The sequence below is a fragment of the Dipteris shenzhenensis genome, chromosome 8 (genome assembly GCF_047967505.1).
Source record: "Dipteris shenzhenensis isolate YYH24624 ecotype China chromosome 8, Dip_SZ_1.0, whole genome shotgun sequence".
Taxonomy (NCBI): domain Eukaryota; kingdom Viridiplantae; phylum Streptophyta; class Polypodiopsida; order Gleicheniales; family Dipteridaceae; genus Dipteris; species Dipteris shenzhenensis.
This window is the reverse complement of record NC_141603.1, coordinates 860456-876409: the sequence shown is the minus strand read 5'-3', so window position 1 is coordinate 876409 and position 15954 is coordinate 860456. Positions and strand designations below refer to the sequence as shown.

General features: G+C 42.0%; 2 protein-coding genes across 2 annotated transcripts; both read right to left on the bottom strand.

The window, feature by feature from the left end:
• Positions 1-521: 521 nt before the first annotated feature.
• Positions 522-14304, bottom strand: LOC147898928 (Endosomal targeting BRO1-like domain-containing protein). Its single transcript, XM_087378186.1, has 7 exons — positions 13930-14304; positions 13662-13829; positions 13306-13567; positions 12979-13145; positions 11354-11503; positions 11126-11267; positions 522-874 (listed from the first exon to the last, which is right to left on the bottom strand). Exons 1-7 carry the CDS (start codon positions 13972-13974, stop codon positions 669-671), a joined length of 1140 nt encoding a protein of 379 aa, XP_087234312.1. The 5' UTR covers positions 13975-14304; the 3' UTR covers positions 522-668.
• On the bottom strand, positions 14028-14538 carry LOC147898927 (ATP-dependent helicase/nuclease subunit). Its single transcript, XM_087378187.1, has 2 exons — positions 14332-14538; positions 14028-14167 (listed from the first exon to the last, which is right to left on the bottom strand). Exons 1-2 carry the CDS (start codon positions 14431-14433, stop codon positions 14090-14092), a joined length of 180 nt encoding a protein of 59 aa, XP_087234313.1. The 5' UTR covers positions 14434-14538; the 3' UTR covers positions 14028-14089.
• Between the last annotated feature and the right edge of the window lie 1416 nt (positions 14539-15954).

Sequence of the window (15954 nt, the reverse complement as noted above, 5' to 3'; positions counted from 1 at the left end):
TTATAGAAGTTCAGGAATATACTTAGTGTAAGAGAGGGGAGCAGAGAAACCCCAAGTAAACAAAATGTAAACCCATCTTCTACCCTGCCAGAACCTCAATGTATTTTGCATTGATACTGCAACGGCATGATGTTTGGACTTGGAAGGTAAAAATTTTGATGCCCGCACTAGCTACTTTCACCTTGTCTAACATATAGATTCTAATATCACACTATATCCAAAGAGAAACCCACCCGTTTCCCCTTCATGCCATGGACTTTTAAAGATAATTCTCAGAAAGGTTAGATTGCTAAGGTAATGTGTTGCTGGTGAAGCATACAAGGAAGAGCCCATTGTAAAGTTTGATTTGATATTACTGGCCTAAAACCTAAACCTGATGATGATGAAAAGAGGAATCTAAGCTCTCTTAATGCCCTGACATGAACTGCGCATTGGATTGCATTGTAAACTGAGGCTGACGGTGACTTTCCAGGAAAATATTGCACTCAAGAGCCAAAAACGTAGATCTATATCATCATGCATATGAAAACAAGAAAGAGCTTGAGCTATATGCACGGTATGCAAATGCACAAGCTTGTTTTTTTCAACTGGATGATATATTACATATCATGGATTCAAAAGAAAGAATGAAACCTTTAAAGACAAAGACGGCTGTAGCCAACCTATGTTCAAGTTACAAATATGAAATCCCTGTCCAGCCTACACGGCTCGTAATTCAGTGGAGCTACAATTTGCTTGCCTTCTAAGATAGGCAATTCATCTAGCCTGGGGGGCTTTTCACGCCAGATGAATTCATTCTCATTCTCACATTTCCTTAGCAAATCTCCTAAAGCATCAGCTTCTTGCCTGAAAACAGCCTTCCAAGCCTCCTCTCCTACAAGAAGCAGAACATTGAAAGTGAGAAGAGCACAACATTCATAACCAAACAGATTATCTGAAACAAGACCACTTTATTTCCAGGCACATCCAAGAAAAAGCTGCAGCCTGATGTGCTAATTCTAGCATGATTCTGTATAAAACACAAATCTAGTTAACTTCCTACTTAGCTTCACTAACAGACATTGATACTGGAGCAAGAAAACCTTGGGTGTTTTCCAGCCTTCGAATAGACGAAATAGAATTGAGATCTACCATACTAAGACAGTGTTCAAGGTGTTCTAAGTCTAGTCCCTTTATGGCTCATTCTGAATCACTCTTTACCTTGCATCAGAACCATCCCTATCAACATCCCATTCACATCTGTACCCAATTTGAAGAAGAGATTCTCGAAAGTTTAAGACCTGGCACAGAGTTTCGATGCTCAAGCTCACATTTTCACGCAGGGATAAATGGACTGCTCTCTACATAGAGTGATGCTTTCTTGAAAGAGTCTGTTTGCTTAAGGGCCATAGATGTTAATAAAGAGAAAGCAAACAAGGACATGGAAGATATTTGGAGCTGGCCACTCCCAATAATTTTTAACCCAAGGGTGTCCAAAACATTTGCTACAATAATTGGCAGTCACTCAGAAAACAAACCCTTCTTTCTTTAATGGATCAAACTATACTTTATTTCAGTGCCATGTACATGCTGCTTACACATCCAACCTCCAAAGCATCAACTACAACCAATAACTCCTCATAAAAGCTCAATATTTGATTCAGCAGTTTGCTGCTAGCTGATTTCAAAGTCCATTGATGCTGTTCTTGCATCTGCCATCAACGTCCAACTAGCATGCAGGGTTTTGCCATTTTGCAAGTAAATTTTCTAGGGTAGTGTAAATTTAACTCACAAAATCGCACCAAATTTACCCTCGAAATGAAAAACCCACACAATTGCAGTAGCTCCTCTCCCTTTTGCCAAAAATCATCAGCCAGGAAGCCTACACCTTACCGGAAGCAATATTCAGGCATTAAAGTTGAGATTCAAGAAAGTTCCATCATCTAGCATTCCAATCTGTGATGATCATCAGCACAAATATGGAACGCTATCCAAAAAGCTTCAGTTTTGCACCATAACTGGTATCACCTTTCCTAGGTGATGCCACCTTTCCAAGGTGATGGTACATCAGCATCTGATGATGTTAAATAGGTCAACCTGCTGCATGTACTTATTTCATAGACTGGATTAACTGTGACACCCAAATTGGTACCAGGTTGTTAGAATATATAGGTCAACTCCCTATTTGTAAGCCCCTAAATGAGGAGAGCATGGGGGAGTGACACCTGTAGAGAACTAGGGAGCTGGAGAGGTATCAAAAGATTGCCATGTGGGCCTGCCATATGGGCAGGTCACAGACTTCCTTCTTATGATCCACCCTTTAGGGCAGACCTGTACTTCAATGATCAGCCATGGTGTTGGGCCACACAAGGACACTGATCCCGGGCAGCGATGCAGGTTAAGCTCCATTGGAAGGTCACAAGGGTCTACCATTGGCCGTGTTTATGGACAGAAATGGAGCGGGCCTGAGGGGTTTTTATAGGGCCCCCAAAACTGCCCTGATCGGACTGGGTTGGCCAGGTTTACAGACCAGCCAGCCAAGCCCCAGGGCCAGTCGGCCAGTTTGGAGGGCATTCCAGCCCTATAAAAGGCCCGCATTGGGGGAAAACAAAGCTATCATCAGTCCAGCCTTGCAGACTGTGAAAACCTCTGGACTGCTCGAAGGGCACGGAGAGAAGGCAGTAAAGGACAGCTGCAAGGACTGAGAATCACAACAACTACTCCAGCCATTAGAAGTACCTCATGGTACTAGAGAAGGTTGAGGCTACAGCAGCAGCAGGCTGCAGCAGAAGCATAAGCAGCAGCAGCAGGCGTCAACAATTGTGTAAAGACTATCTGGTGAGCTTAACATAGAGGTGCAGGAAGATAGCAATCGTAGGCATTTTGGGGATCCACCCTAAGCGTCGCCTCCTTTGCTGAATCGCCATCTACAAGAGTGTGGAGCTGCTTTGCCGCCGCTGCCATCCTTCAGCCCTTGCACAATGCCAATCTTCTGCACACCTCTAGTTCCAGCAGTGACGCCTCTGATGCACCTAATCCTACTGTTCATCAATTTACTGTTTGAGACTTACCTCGGGCTGGTTGTCACTCTGAGAACTAGCCACTGCCTCTTTCGTCTCCAATTTTACCTTCAAAGTATGTGCTGGTCCCTGCTACCCCTCCAGCTAGCTGTCATTCTGGAGGACACAGATACTTCTGTGCAGCTTTCTATAACAGTCGTGTCGTTTCTCTGCTGCACAGATTACCGTCGGTTTTCTCTGTACTGTCCGTACAGACTGTAGTTACATTTATCTGTGTGCTGTACGCAGTTTTGGTTAACACATTCGACGCAATTCTGTTCACAGTGATTTGCAGCTTCAATTTGCGGACCAGTCATCTGTTGCAGTCAAAGGTTGACTGCAGTCAACTCTCTTGACTTTTGACTGACAGTACAGTCAGGATTTGGGGGTCTTGCGCCATTCACTTTTTGCATTAGGCCCTTGTGCCTCGGGGTCCTTTTCAGGTTCAGAGAGTTGCAGCATTGTGCAAGAAGCACACTTTGGCACACAGTTGCTGTATAAGCAGTGGACCTTGTGTGGTTAAAATTGGACATTTGCACCTTTTTTCAGTGATTTGATCCAGTCAGATTACTTTCAGTTTTGTGCATTTTGCCTCGGTTGCAACAGCAAGCAATGCTTTGTCTGGTATGCTAGCCCTAGAAGACAAGTTGGATGGCACCAACTCTCCCATGTGTTTTACATGATGCACCATGTGTTGGTGGCCAAAAAACTTGTCGAATATCATTGCAGGCTTTAAGGATAGACTTCATCACAAGCACCTGCCACTACACCTGTCATTACAGGGGGTGTGAATGCTCTCGACTCTTCATCTTCCAACACTACTATTAAGATACGATGGCAGAGATACCCAAACTCAAGCGTTGATTGCATTGTCAGTGAAAAGGGTTATAATCCTTCACATGAGATCTTGCAAAACAAAAAAGGATGCTTGGGATAAATCCACCTCTTTTGTATCAGATCCACAATGAAGCAAGAGTTGCATACTTGTAAGAATAACTTGTATCATGGTAATTACTTACACTTGCAATTCAGTTCACACTTACGGCCGTCTACATATGGTTTTGTTGCTCAGCATTTGTGTCGCCTTAAGCTCTTGCCTTTGGTTCAGCGTCGCCTCCAGCTCTTGCATTCCCGCTTCCATTACGCTTCACTCCGTTGAGAGGCGTGAGTACCAAGAGTGTGTAGAACCGTGGGCAGCTGTACATGGCATTAATACTAGCACTAATGGGCAGCATCCTGCTGTCACATAGAGAAGTGTGTGAGTGCAGCTTTTGTATCTGTTTTGGTCGTATCTATTGTTGGATGTGTTTAGATATACAGTTATTGGTAGAAATATCTCTCTATCTACTTCACATCTGGACATGGCATATCCTAAGTAGATCTAGATTCTAACATGTGATCTCATGGACAATCCATTTTTCGCTACGTATTCTGATTTGTCAAAGCTAGTATATATCTTTTTTCCAACAAGCGAATCTGTGATTTAGAGGTGTAAGCCTAAAAAGGTGATTGAGCTCCAAGGACCCACAGATTGACGCAGGAGTGGACCAAAGGGTCAACTGGAAGGGTGTGCTTGAAGAAAGGAAATGGTAAGCAAAATCTGCTATCTATCAGTTTACTTTCTAATTTATTTTAAGATCTGATGGCTTCACAAATGCCATAACCCAACTTTGGGGACGATGGCAACCTAGATAACAGCAATACCCGATCTAGAAGATGAAGATAAGTAGCCCCATTTTAAAAGGTCACCACAAGAAAAGAACTAAAGCCCCAAGATTTTGCCACAACTGGAAGGGTGTGCTTGAAGAAAGGAAATGGTAAGCAAAATCTGCTATCTATCAGTTTACTTTCTAATTTATTTTAAGATCTGATGGCTTCACAAATGCCGTAACCCAACTTTGGGGACGATGGCAACCTAGATAACAGCAATACCCGATCTAGAAGATGAAGATAAGTAGCCCCATGGTGGCTAGGAAATTTTGAAAGGTCACCACAAGCAAAGAGCTAAAGCCCCAAGATTTTGCCACAACATCAGATGCAATGATTGCACACATGCAATTGGTGGATACTTCAGAGGAGGTCCAAACACTACTAAAAGACTTGTACGAGACAACACTGTCCACATCCTTACACTCCATAACCAGTTGTTTACAATGAAGATGGAGGAAGAAGATCTCCTAAGTGAGTGTTTGGTTGAAGTCACGGTCGACACAAATCAACTAGCGTTGTCATTGTTGAATATGCTTTCCAAGAGCTTCAAGGGTTCGGTCACGACACTAACCCCTACAAAGTGATCCAAGCCACTAAACTTTTGAGGAGCTAGGACCAATGCTCATCAAGAGGAAGACAAGGAGAAGAAGTACGGGACGACGACGCAAGGCAACTTCAAGCAAAGGAAAGGCGAGCAAGGGCGAACTTGGACAGCATAATCCCGAGGATTAGGAAGGCCCTCATTGGGGGGAAATACAAAGCTATTCATCAGTCCAACCTAGCAGATTGTGGAAGGCCTCTCAAGAGTGCTCCAAAGACCCCAAGAGAAGGCAGTAAACAGCAACAAGGGCTGAGGATCAAGACAATACCCCAACCATCAAAACTGCAACAGAAGATGGAGACTACAGCAGCATCGTCTTTGTTTTGCCCGTTCTATTGCCATTGTCAGCAACCTAGAGTGTCTCACCTCGCATCATTGTCCTTGTTTTGCCCATTATGTTGCCATCATTGGCAATCTAGTGTGTCTCACGTCAGTTACCAAGCAGTCCTAACTGCTGAAAGGAGGTCTAGAGAGAGAGAAAAGGCTTTTTATAAAATCTTTATTTTAGGCTTCCTATAAGCCCATTTCGAGGAACCTCCTCATTAACCCTTATCTTGAGCCTCTCCACCCTTGCTTCGGGTTTCACCGCACACTGTAAATTGGAAACCTACATCTTTTCCATTGCGCCCGATTGCACTTGTGCAATGTCGGGCAGTTGTGTCTATCATTTTGGGGACTCATCTTGTACGTATCTAACCACACATTGGCACTTCATTTTGCTGGAGGGAAAACCTCAATCAAGTGATGAGATCAAGTCTCTTGGTCAAGTGTTAGTTAGGTTTGATGGCTAAATTGCCAACAGTCGCGTTGTATGCAGGTAGAGAGAGAGCTCCCACGTAAGCCATGACCTTTGTTTTGATCATGGCAGATTTCGGGACTTAGCTTAGCCATTTTTTCTAGAATCGTGCCATGATAATCGGCTGTTGCTCGTGGCAATGCGGTTTTTGGCGAGATTCTTTGCCTCTTATCTTCTCAATCCTATATCTACTCATGATTCTGAAACCGGCCTTCAATAAATTAAAGGGCAGTAAAACTAACAAGTAACCAGACAACTCTATCACATTAACAATACCCTGCATAGCCTTTACTATTCACTGCTCTCACCACTCCTGGCAGCAGGTCTCCCTCCCTAATCCAGGAAGCTTGCACACAACCCGGACTGTCACTAGTAGCCACACTTGGGCACACAGTTCCCCATAGCTGTCACGAGTGCCCAAAAAGTTAACTATCTGCTCAAAGCAGAAAAAGAAAGCATACGTAAGCTTTCTCCACTGTCCAGGACTGCCATGACCAATAGTCTCTCACCTTATGGGTCACACATATCCTGATACATCAACTTGTTTATGGTGGGAAGAAGAGTGGGCTCTTCCGAGTTCTTTCGAGCTCATGGCAACATGAAGCAGAGCGAGGGAGGCAAATAGGATGGGGGGGACGATGCTCTGAAACATTGAGTCCTCACGAAACACAATGTGATCCATATATCTTGCAGCTGTGGTGTTCAGATCTTGGGGACTTTGCCGCTCACCCACTACACCTTTCATGAATCTGTAGAAGCGAGTTCTCTTTGCTGTATACTCAAGTGTAGGTCTCCTACTTTTGCTATATACTCAGGTGTAGGTCTCCTACCCTTTAGTGATTGTGTCTTTCCACATGCGATCCATAACTCCCTTGCCTTTATCAGGACCTCAAAAAGGTTTTTTTCATCGGATATACAGCCGAATTCAACCTGCTTGATTCTAGAATAGAGTTTGAGTCATCATTAAATATGCATATTAAACAAATGACCCATTGAAACTTTTCTATCACTCAAACTGTGGCAAATTTCCTTTTTGTTGCTCATCAAGGGCGATCCTTCAAGCTTCACAAAATTATTGCCCATCAATGGGCTCAAACCTGGAGCTCTCCAAGAACCTACTTTTTGCTAGCATATATCTCTTCTTGATGTCACTCCCATATCTACTCTGGTACAAACCCCCTATATGAACAAAGTAACTCTCTTTCAAGTCTTCAAAGGCTTTGAGAAAATCTCCATTCTTTTGAAATGTGACCCCACTCAATGTAGGATCATCTTCTAGACTATCCAACTCCTCGCCTATTTCTAAATAAGCTGCACTCAAACAATTTGCACATGGAGCTAGAGTTCTTTTGGGTCTATTAGTATAGCATTACCTTCATCTCTCCTTCAAGAATCTCTTGATAGGGAGTTTTCCTCAGAAATGAAGGGAGAAACGAGTCCATCCAAGAGCAAGGCGCTAAGTTTACGCCTTTAACTCAAAATCCCGTACACATGGATTATAATCCAAGTGTGAGAGGGAGAGAGAAGTCTCCAATTGGTTTCTCAGCTTAGCCATATGATTGAACAGTCCATTATGACAAAATTAGGAACTAAGAGGGTGCTGAATTTTGGGGATGACGATTTTAGTACCACTTCAAAGAGAGCTAAATTCCAACCCCAAGAGAGAATAGAGTTCCCAAAGTATGATGGAGCAAGAGAGGCGGATAAAATCCTCAATTGGATTCGCCATTTTGAGCTATATTTTGCCCATCAAGATAAGACCAATCACGAGAAACTTGCTCTTGCCACACTGCCTCTACAGAAGGATGCTTTGATGTGGTGGTCCTTATTACAAACGAAAAAAGAGCCTATTCTTCAATGGTCCAAATTTGTAGAGCAACTTAAGGCCACTTTCATGCCTCCGAGGCATGAAGAAGAATTGACCTTCCATCCGGGAAAGGTTTAGGCAATTCGAAAACGAGAGTAACGCCGAATTTACAACTAGGTTCTAGAAACTCTCTTTAGAGTTACCTGAGAAGAGCGAGGATGATAGAATGAAGAAGTACTTAGCAGCCCTAACCCCGAAAATGAGGTATGAGGTTGAAATGTTCAACCCAACCACCTTGAAAGATCTCACTAAATTGGCTGAGATTGCTGAGAGGAAATTGAATCCTCGTAAACCCTTCAACAAAGGAAAGGAGAAAGCTATTGTACAAAATGTTAACAGCCAATCACATCCTGGATGGATATCATTTCTTTCCATGACTGACAATGAGAACTAAAAGCTACTTAAGGAGGGTAAATGTTTCGGATGTAAGAACATAAGCCAGGGCATCCATGGCATAAATATCCTACTCTATTAGCCAAAATTGCCAAAACAAACTATGTAAAAGGGGAAGGCAAAGCATCCAAGCAGAAGGGTGAGGCTTCTACCTCCTCATCCCAAGACTCTACGGTGAACATAGAACCAAGAGTAAATGCTATCACTTCAGCCAACACTAGTGTATGGATGTATGAACTGAATAGAGAGTAGGCATATACATTATAGAGTATAGACGGAGAAAAATCCATGTAGAGCGTCTGATAGGATGAATAGAGCTGAAATAGAAGAGTTGGAAAAGGAGATTGAAGCTCTATAGTTTCTATAGACTAAGTAGCTCTCCATCGCAAAATCATCTATAGCCAAGGTCTACCTAGTTCAATAACACATTTGGGTGAGAGAACATCTTTTGAATACTGACCAATTTGTTGAGAATGTGTTTCAGCTTATTGAGCAGGTTACTGTAAAGAGATTTCAGCAGCTAAGTATTCAAAAGAGGATTTTGAGCATGAAGAGATACTTAAGAGGCACTGCAGTGGTACTTCTGCATTTTGAATATTCAGCATCAAGAGGAACCAGAACTTGAGGATGGGATTTAACTTCCGATTCAGAAGAGATTGTGTACCAAGAGAAGACTATTGCAGAGTATGTAGAGGAGATGCAAATGCAGAAGTAAAAGAGAAGCATACACAAGAGAAAGAGACAAGAGGATCCAAGAAGAAGAGATTGTGTACTACCAAGAGAAGACTATTGCAGAATATGTAGAGGAGATGCAAATGCACAAGTAAAAGAGAAGCGTACGCAAGAGAAAGAGACAAGAGGATCCAAGAAGAGGACTTCTGCCCATTCAAGCAAGAGGGAGTGTCATGACAAGAGAAATCACCAATCCGTGATTAGTAGACATTATATATTATACGCCAATGGTGTAACATGTATATGTATTTATGATGGACACCGACCGATTTGTTATGGCGGTGGATCATCTCAGTAGATAGGACTAGTCGAGCTGGAGCCACTGCTTCAGATGGCATCAAATTTAGACATGTGATACTTATTCTATTGATAAAAATATGCACACATGTGTCTAGGTCCTAGGGGCAATAGGAAGGGAAAGGTGCATTGAATGGTAGATGCATGGGTCATAGGCTAAGGGTAGGTGTAAATGGGAAGATGGAACTTGAGTGATCTCAAGGGACATTAATGAAAGGGTATCACCCTTTCATTATGAATCTCATGTAGCATTCTTTATTCACCTTGCATTCATCCGCCATCTATCTCCCACCTTGCATGTAGGTCGAAAATAGAAACAAGTACTCTCACGAGGGCGCTCTTCCCCATTGGAGGACCAATTGGCATTCAAATTCTGCATGCATTGCACACATTTGCATTCTCGAAAAGTCTGGTTCTTCACAGAGGTGACCACTAAATCCCAACATTGTTACAGAGAGGCACAACACTTTTCAAGGAATTGAAATCTAACCCTAAAGAGACTCAGTCTTCAATATTATGTTAGCATTACAAATAGTCATGTTTTTATGATAAGTTTGGCTTCACGAACTCCTATCATCTATGGGGTTCATGCATTTGCATTTAGCAATTTTATGCAATAAGCTGTCCCTTCAAGCTTTTCTACAAAAAATGTTGTCTGGGTGCTTGTCGAAGCTCTTTTTCACTTAAGTCTGCTCATCTTCACCTATCTTGAAATTGAGAGTTCTTCCGCAAGGCTTAGATCATCATCGACTCTTGTAAGTCCAAGTCTGATTGTGCCAGTGAAAAGCAAAAATCCTAGGTAGTAGGAGCAAATAAACCCCTGCATGCTCAAATCGTTCATAGATGGTGCCAGAGAAACTCAACGCTGGCACTTCTTCCACCTTTTGCTTGTCTCAGGTACCTGTCTAGAAATTGTAATTTGTCCTGAAAGCTTCTTGTTGCACTTTATATTCCAATGTTTGGGCCTTCTAGTAATTTTTCCTACCTATTTTCCTCATTGATTGTTGACCTTGCAGGATTTTGTGGCTACGCTTGCACTTATGTTACAAAATTAGACCTGCAGGCATATGTAATAGCCTCATTTTTTGATTATTTTATGTTCTATCTTGTTCTAATCCTACATAGGTTTAATTTCCTGTAAATCTATCACAGATACCAAGGTGATTGGCTTTGGACACTCTCCTTGGAAGACTTACTCCGTTTATTCCACTGGATCAGTCGTAACATCCATACACTGTATTTTATATACCCGACATTTTATTTTTTTTTCAGTTATCGCACCTATAATTTCATCTTGTGCATAGACTACTAATTTGTGTGGAGTTTCCTTTCAACAGGACTCTACACGACCCCGGTCATCAAATTCGAATGCTCCACAAAAGATTGTTCCACTAAAGATCCAAAAGGACGGAGCACATGTGAACAAATAGGAGCCCAACTATTTCTCAACAAACATCCAAAATGGTACAAGTTGATACAAGAGAAGAAGCAAAATGAGGCACAGCACCTACACACACACACACACACAAACAGACACACATAGACAGAAAAATAGATAGAAATGTGGATGCCAACAAGCTCCTCAAGGCATACTCACAAAAGTAGAAATTTCCATCCAGAATTTTCCTTTCATGAACTTCCCTCTTTTTCAGCGCACAGAATATAAATGTTGCTCTAGAAAGAGCACTCACCAGGGGACTTCCCTTGAAGCTTGCCCATAGCATATCGCAAAACACCAACTGCTACACCCAGCTTTTCCATCTTCTTGTAATCATTTGCAATATATCTTTGACTTCGAGCCTCATGCAGCACCATGCACGTGTTGATAAATCTCTGCAACACCCAGCTTGCTATAAAGTTAAAGTTTGTCAGACATCAACGTGTGTGTCCAGTTCTCCCATGTACAAATGTTTGACTACCTTAAATTTTTCTGAAACATCATTCCAGTCATCAGCATGTACACGAAGGAGAATGCTAGCCTCTTCCAAGAACTGCACAACTCCAAAATGTAGCTTTGCAAGCAGGCCTCCACTTGTTGCTTTTTCTTCCGCTTTTCGAACAATCACAGCCTGTCAATAGAACCCACAAGGGCATAAGAGTAAGTTTCAGTCCAAGAAAATCACTACCGTAGAAAAACAAAAGGAATGCCAGAACTTCTAAATTGCCTTCATTGGCTTAGCCGAACATCTATAAAAGGCATGCATCTAAAGGCAGCAAATAAATCCCATTCCCCAAACCAAACAAAAAGAGAAAAAGGGCAAGTCACCATCACATTCTAGGCAGCCAATCTTGCTAAAAAAAGTTAGTTATGATCAATGCCACAATTGACATAGACAGACTTGGTCCTTCACTACTCCGAACCCAAAAAGGTCACTAAATCTTCTCTCACCCCATTCATGGGGTCGACAAAGCATTACAACTTTGGAAAGACCTTCCATTGACAAAGCATTACAACACTTCATTGTAAGGTTCAGAAATTTTGGATGCCTTGATAAGATGCACTTATGGCTCTTTCAAATCCAAAAGATACACATCAACCCTCACTGATTACTCTGAGTCCAACACTTACAAAACTTTGTATTCCACAGGGAATAAATGCCAAACGATAAGCTCATAAGCAATAAATCAAGCTCAGAGAGTCCCTGTCTAACAGCCACTCCAACTTTAACTTAAGAACACTTGCAAGGGCAGTATATCAGAACTCCACCCAGACTCAACAGCTAAACCTGTCAACCTCACCTGCCTCCCTCTCTCTTCTACAATCATAGTGCATTATCTAGGGGAAAGTGCAGGAAGCCACCTGGTGTCTCCATCCTCTTCTCCAAGCATAAATGATTATCTGGGGAGTAAGGGCAGGATCCATGTGGTGTTTAGTATTAATTTACAGAAACTAAAGTAGTTCCTCACAGTCAGCTCTAGATGTTAGCCTTCTAACTCATTTCAAATATTGTTAACACTTCAATCCTCTTCAGCATAGTCTGCAGCCATGGATTTAATGTCAAAATAGACCGCAGGGCAATCCTCTTCAGTGCAGTCTGTGGCAATGGTTTTAATGTCAATATAGACTGCAGGCCCTTACCCAATAACCTCTATCCAAAGATATTGACTGCAAATCTTTATATTGTGGCACCTTAAGGGCCTCCGACAGCTAGTTCGTTCATACCCATGTACATGAGCCTAAGAAAACCTTATAAAACTTCCATTTCCCTTCAGACTCTTCAATTGAGCATTGTGTTGAAAGCTATGTCAAAAGAGTGTCTCTTTATGTAATCAAGGATTCAATTGATAGCTTGTAATTCTCCTTTAGATTGTAGAGTCAAAAATATATTTAGTGCGGCCACGGCATAAAAAAGTGCTGTACTGTCATAAGCAGCCACAATAAAAGTTAACGGCAGATGCTGCAGGTAAGACAGCATTTCTTGAAGGTTCTGGAAAGTCCCTCACAAGTTTAAAATGTGTAAGAACTTGTGAACAAAGGAAACAACGATACGCTTTATATTGCTAAGTGTAGCAATGAAATACAGCTCTCATTAGGCTCATATACCTGAGCCTCTGCAAGACAGATGATGCTCATGATACTGGCCATGGAAGCCGTGACTTCTGGAATCCGATCTGGTGGGAGCACAGCCTGCAAAGATGGAAGCACCTCTTGTGCCATATGTTGATATACTCCAGCTGCTTTTCGAAACAAAGTAGCTGCTTCCACTAAATCTGCATTAATGTCACCTTATGTCACTTTATAGGCATGTTCATGGTCGTACAAGACTCAAAGAAAATGCTTACAAGAACTGCACCAGTAAAAACCCTTACGACTTCACACATAGAGGCCATTCTCACGACTGCTTTATTTTCATTCGGAATAGATGCGTACCAGTAGACAAAACCTCTAATGCTCTTTCACGCAATAGTCCCCCATAGAGAAAGAGCACCATTCCCAGCTCAAATCTCAACTTGTCTACACGGAAATACTTGAGAGATGCCAACCCAAATGGACCAGACCCACACAGAACGCTGGTCCAACGTATCCTCAGGTCTGTCGTCCACTGCAAAATCTGTGTATTGGTGCTCGCTGCCTCCACACGAATTACCAGATTTGCTAGTAAAGGTATATAACGCTCCAATTTTTGAAGATCCTGCAACGTGCAAAATCACGTTTCTTAAAGAAGTCGCCAAAACTCGGAAGAGTGTTCGTCAAAACATTGGTAAGATCGGTGTCCAAAGTCGTACCTGCAGAATTGGGGATGAAATACCACCAGCCATCTCCCTCGCGATTGCAGGTGTGAGTTGGTTCGACCCATTGAGAGAGTCCTCGATAGCTTTTCTTCTAGTGGTAAGGTCCTTGAGCTGTTCCAAGGTGCCAGAATCTCGGGCATAATATGTTTCCTCAAAAACAACCTGAAGCACCGGTAATGCAAGCCCTTCATATAACACATTCTTCAAGTGATTGAATCATTGCAAGATCGGGTTCAGATTTTGGGAGAAACAGAAGAGACACCTTTTTTGTCTTGATCTTGACTGGATCTTGGTAATGCAGCAGCATCCTTCAAAGCACGCTGAGAAAGGTCCCTCTAATTGGGATTAGAAAGAATGTCCGTCGAGAGCATAAATAATGAATCGAGGTCAGCTAGGGCCGGAACTACTTGCAGTGTTCCGAGTTATGTCTCCTCTTGCGCAGACGACTCGTTCGAGAGCTGCTCTCGGTCACGTCTTGCAATCTCCTCCCTCAGCTTCTCCTGATTGCACATAAAAGAATGCGAAGGTGAGAACAGACTTGCGGGGGTACGGCTTCTATTATTGTCGGCGAGTGGCAATCCGAGGGAGCAACAGATAAAAAACGAAGAAAGCAGAGAACTGTCGTTGATCGTTGGTAAGCTAGAAACTGGAGAGGTGCAAGAACCTTATAGGAGAGCTCAACGTGGTGCTGAACGTAGAAGCCGAAGATGCCACCGACGAGGGTGCCGATGATGATGGCTGCGTGAGATCGCCAAGAGCTGGACATGATGCTGCTAATTAGCGCGTGAACATCGCCGTCGCCATCCACATCAAACGGATGGATGATGAAGAACGACTCGAAGGAAGAAATGAAATGAATCAACCAACGAAACCAAGACCTCTCTCCTAGGATTTGTGACTTTCCATTTGTAATTTCTAAAACAAATTAAAATAATCCTTTGCTTACATCCCAAAGTCCTTAGGAGGCCGTGCTTACGTGCACCTGTGTGCTCTTGTTTATATCAACAGACAAGTTAATCTTCGTATGTACATACATACATGTACATATATGCATATGTATGCACATATATGCTTGCATGTATGTCATATAGTTACATATGCATAATGCACGCGCACATACATAGGTTTAATTTCTACAATATTTCCCATTATGTGATTGCATATGTATAATGGCAGAGGTGAGATGTTTTGCAATCTAAGAACGAATTAAGCATTAAACATGGATACAAAATTTAACATCTACACTAAGTGTTTATGTGTGTGCATGAATGCATGGGCAAGTGCACATGCACCCACAGACACACACACACACAACTTTTCCCTGGACTCGGCCAAAAATCATTCTTGAATGTAAGGGTCTACGAGAGTACAAAATGGCATAGAGTGAGGTGCACATGGTGTCATAGGCAATCATTGTGTCCTATCCATGGTATTAACCTTCCGCTCTTGTTATTTATTTTTTTGTGCATAAAAGAAACAAAGCCTACATGTGGCATTTGTTACAATACTTCTTATTCTAAGACTCAATGACTACACCAACTATAAAACCCCAACAAGCCAAATTATAATGCAAAGAAGCATATACAATTCAAGGTAGAAGGACAAAGTTTGGTGACACAAAGTATTGTGTTGATACCTATACATTTGGTACAAGAAGAAAAAAGAAAAAGGCCTACCCAATCTTCAAAGTAAGAATCACCTCTAAGAAGATAAAATTTGCTAGGCTATAAAGCCAAGTAAAGAGCAACCAAGCACATCAACACCTAGCAAATTCAAATTTTTTATGGATAACATAGGATGGGACAATATTCTCGGAGAAGCCATAATTGACAGTTATGGTGCAAACTTTGACTGGGATCAGCAGATGGAAGAGCTAATAATGCTAAGTTGTAGGGTCAAGTCTACGAGAAAGACTTTCGCATTCTATAAACCCTCTTATTTCCAAGGATAGATCTTCCCAAATCGAACAATATCACAAGATCAAGTAGTAAGAAAGAAGATCATAAGGCTAAAGTCAAACACTCTAATGTGTTCAAGAGGGTGGAAACAAGCACGATACAATGGTACTTTACTAAATTAGTAAAGAAAACCAAGGTTTGAAATCTAGATTGGGATTCCAAGGGGCTTGAAGGAGTCTATACTACAAAAAGAACTACATCTTGGAAATCATCCACAACAAATGAAAATTAAACCCTCACTGCCTAAAGCAAAAAAGTTACAAAACTTTGAACTAAATGTGAGGACGAAATTCAACTCAAAGATGCAAGTGGATATACAAGTCATTACC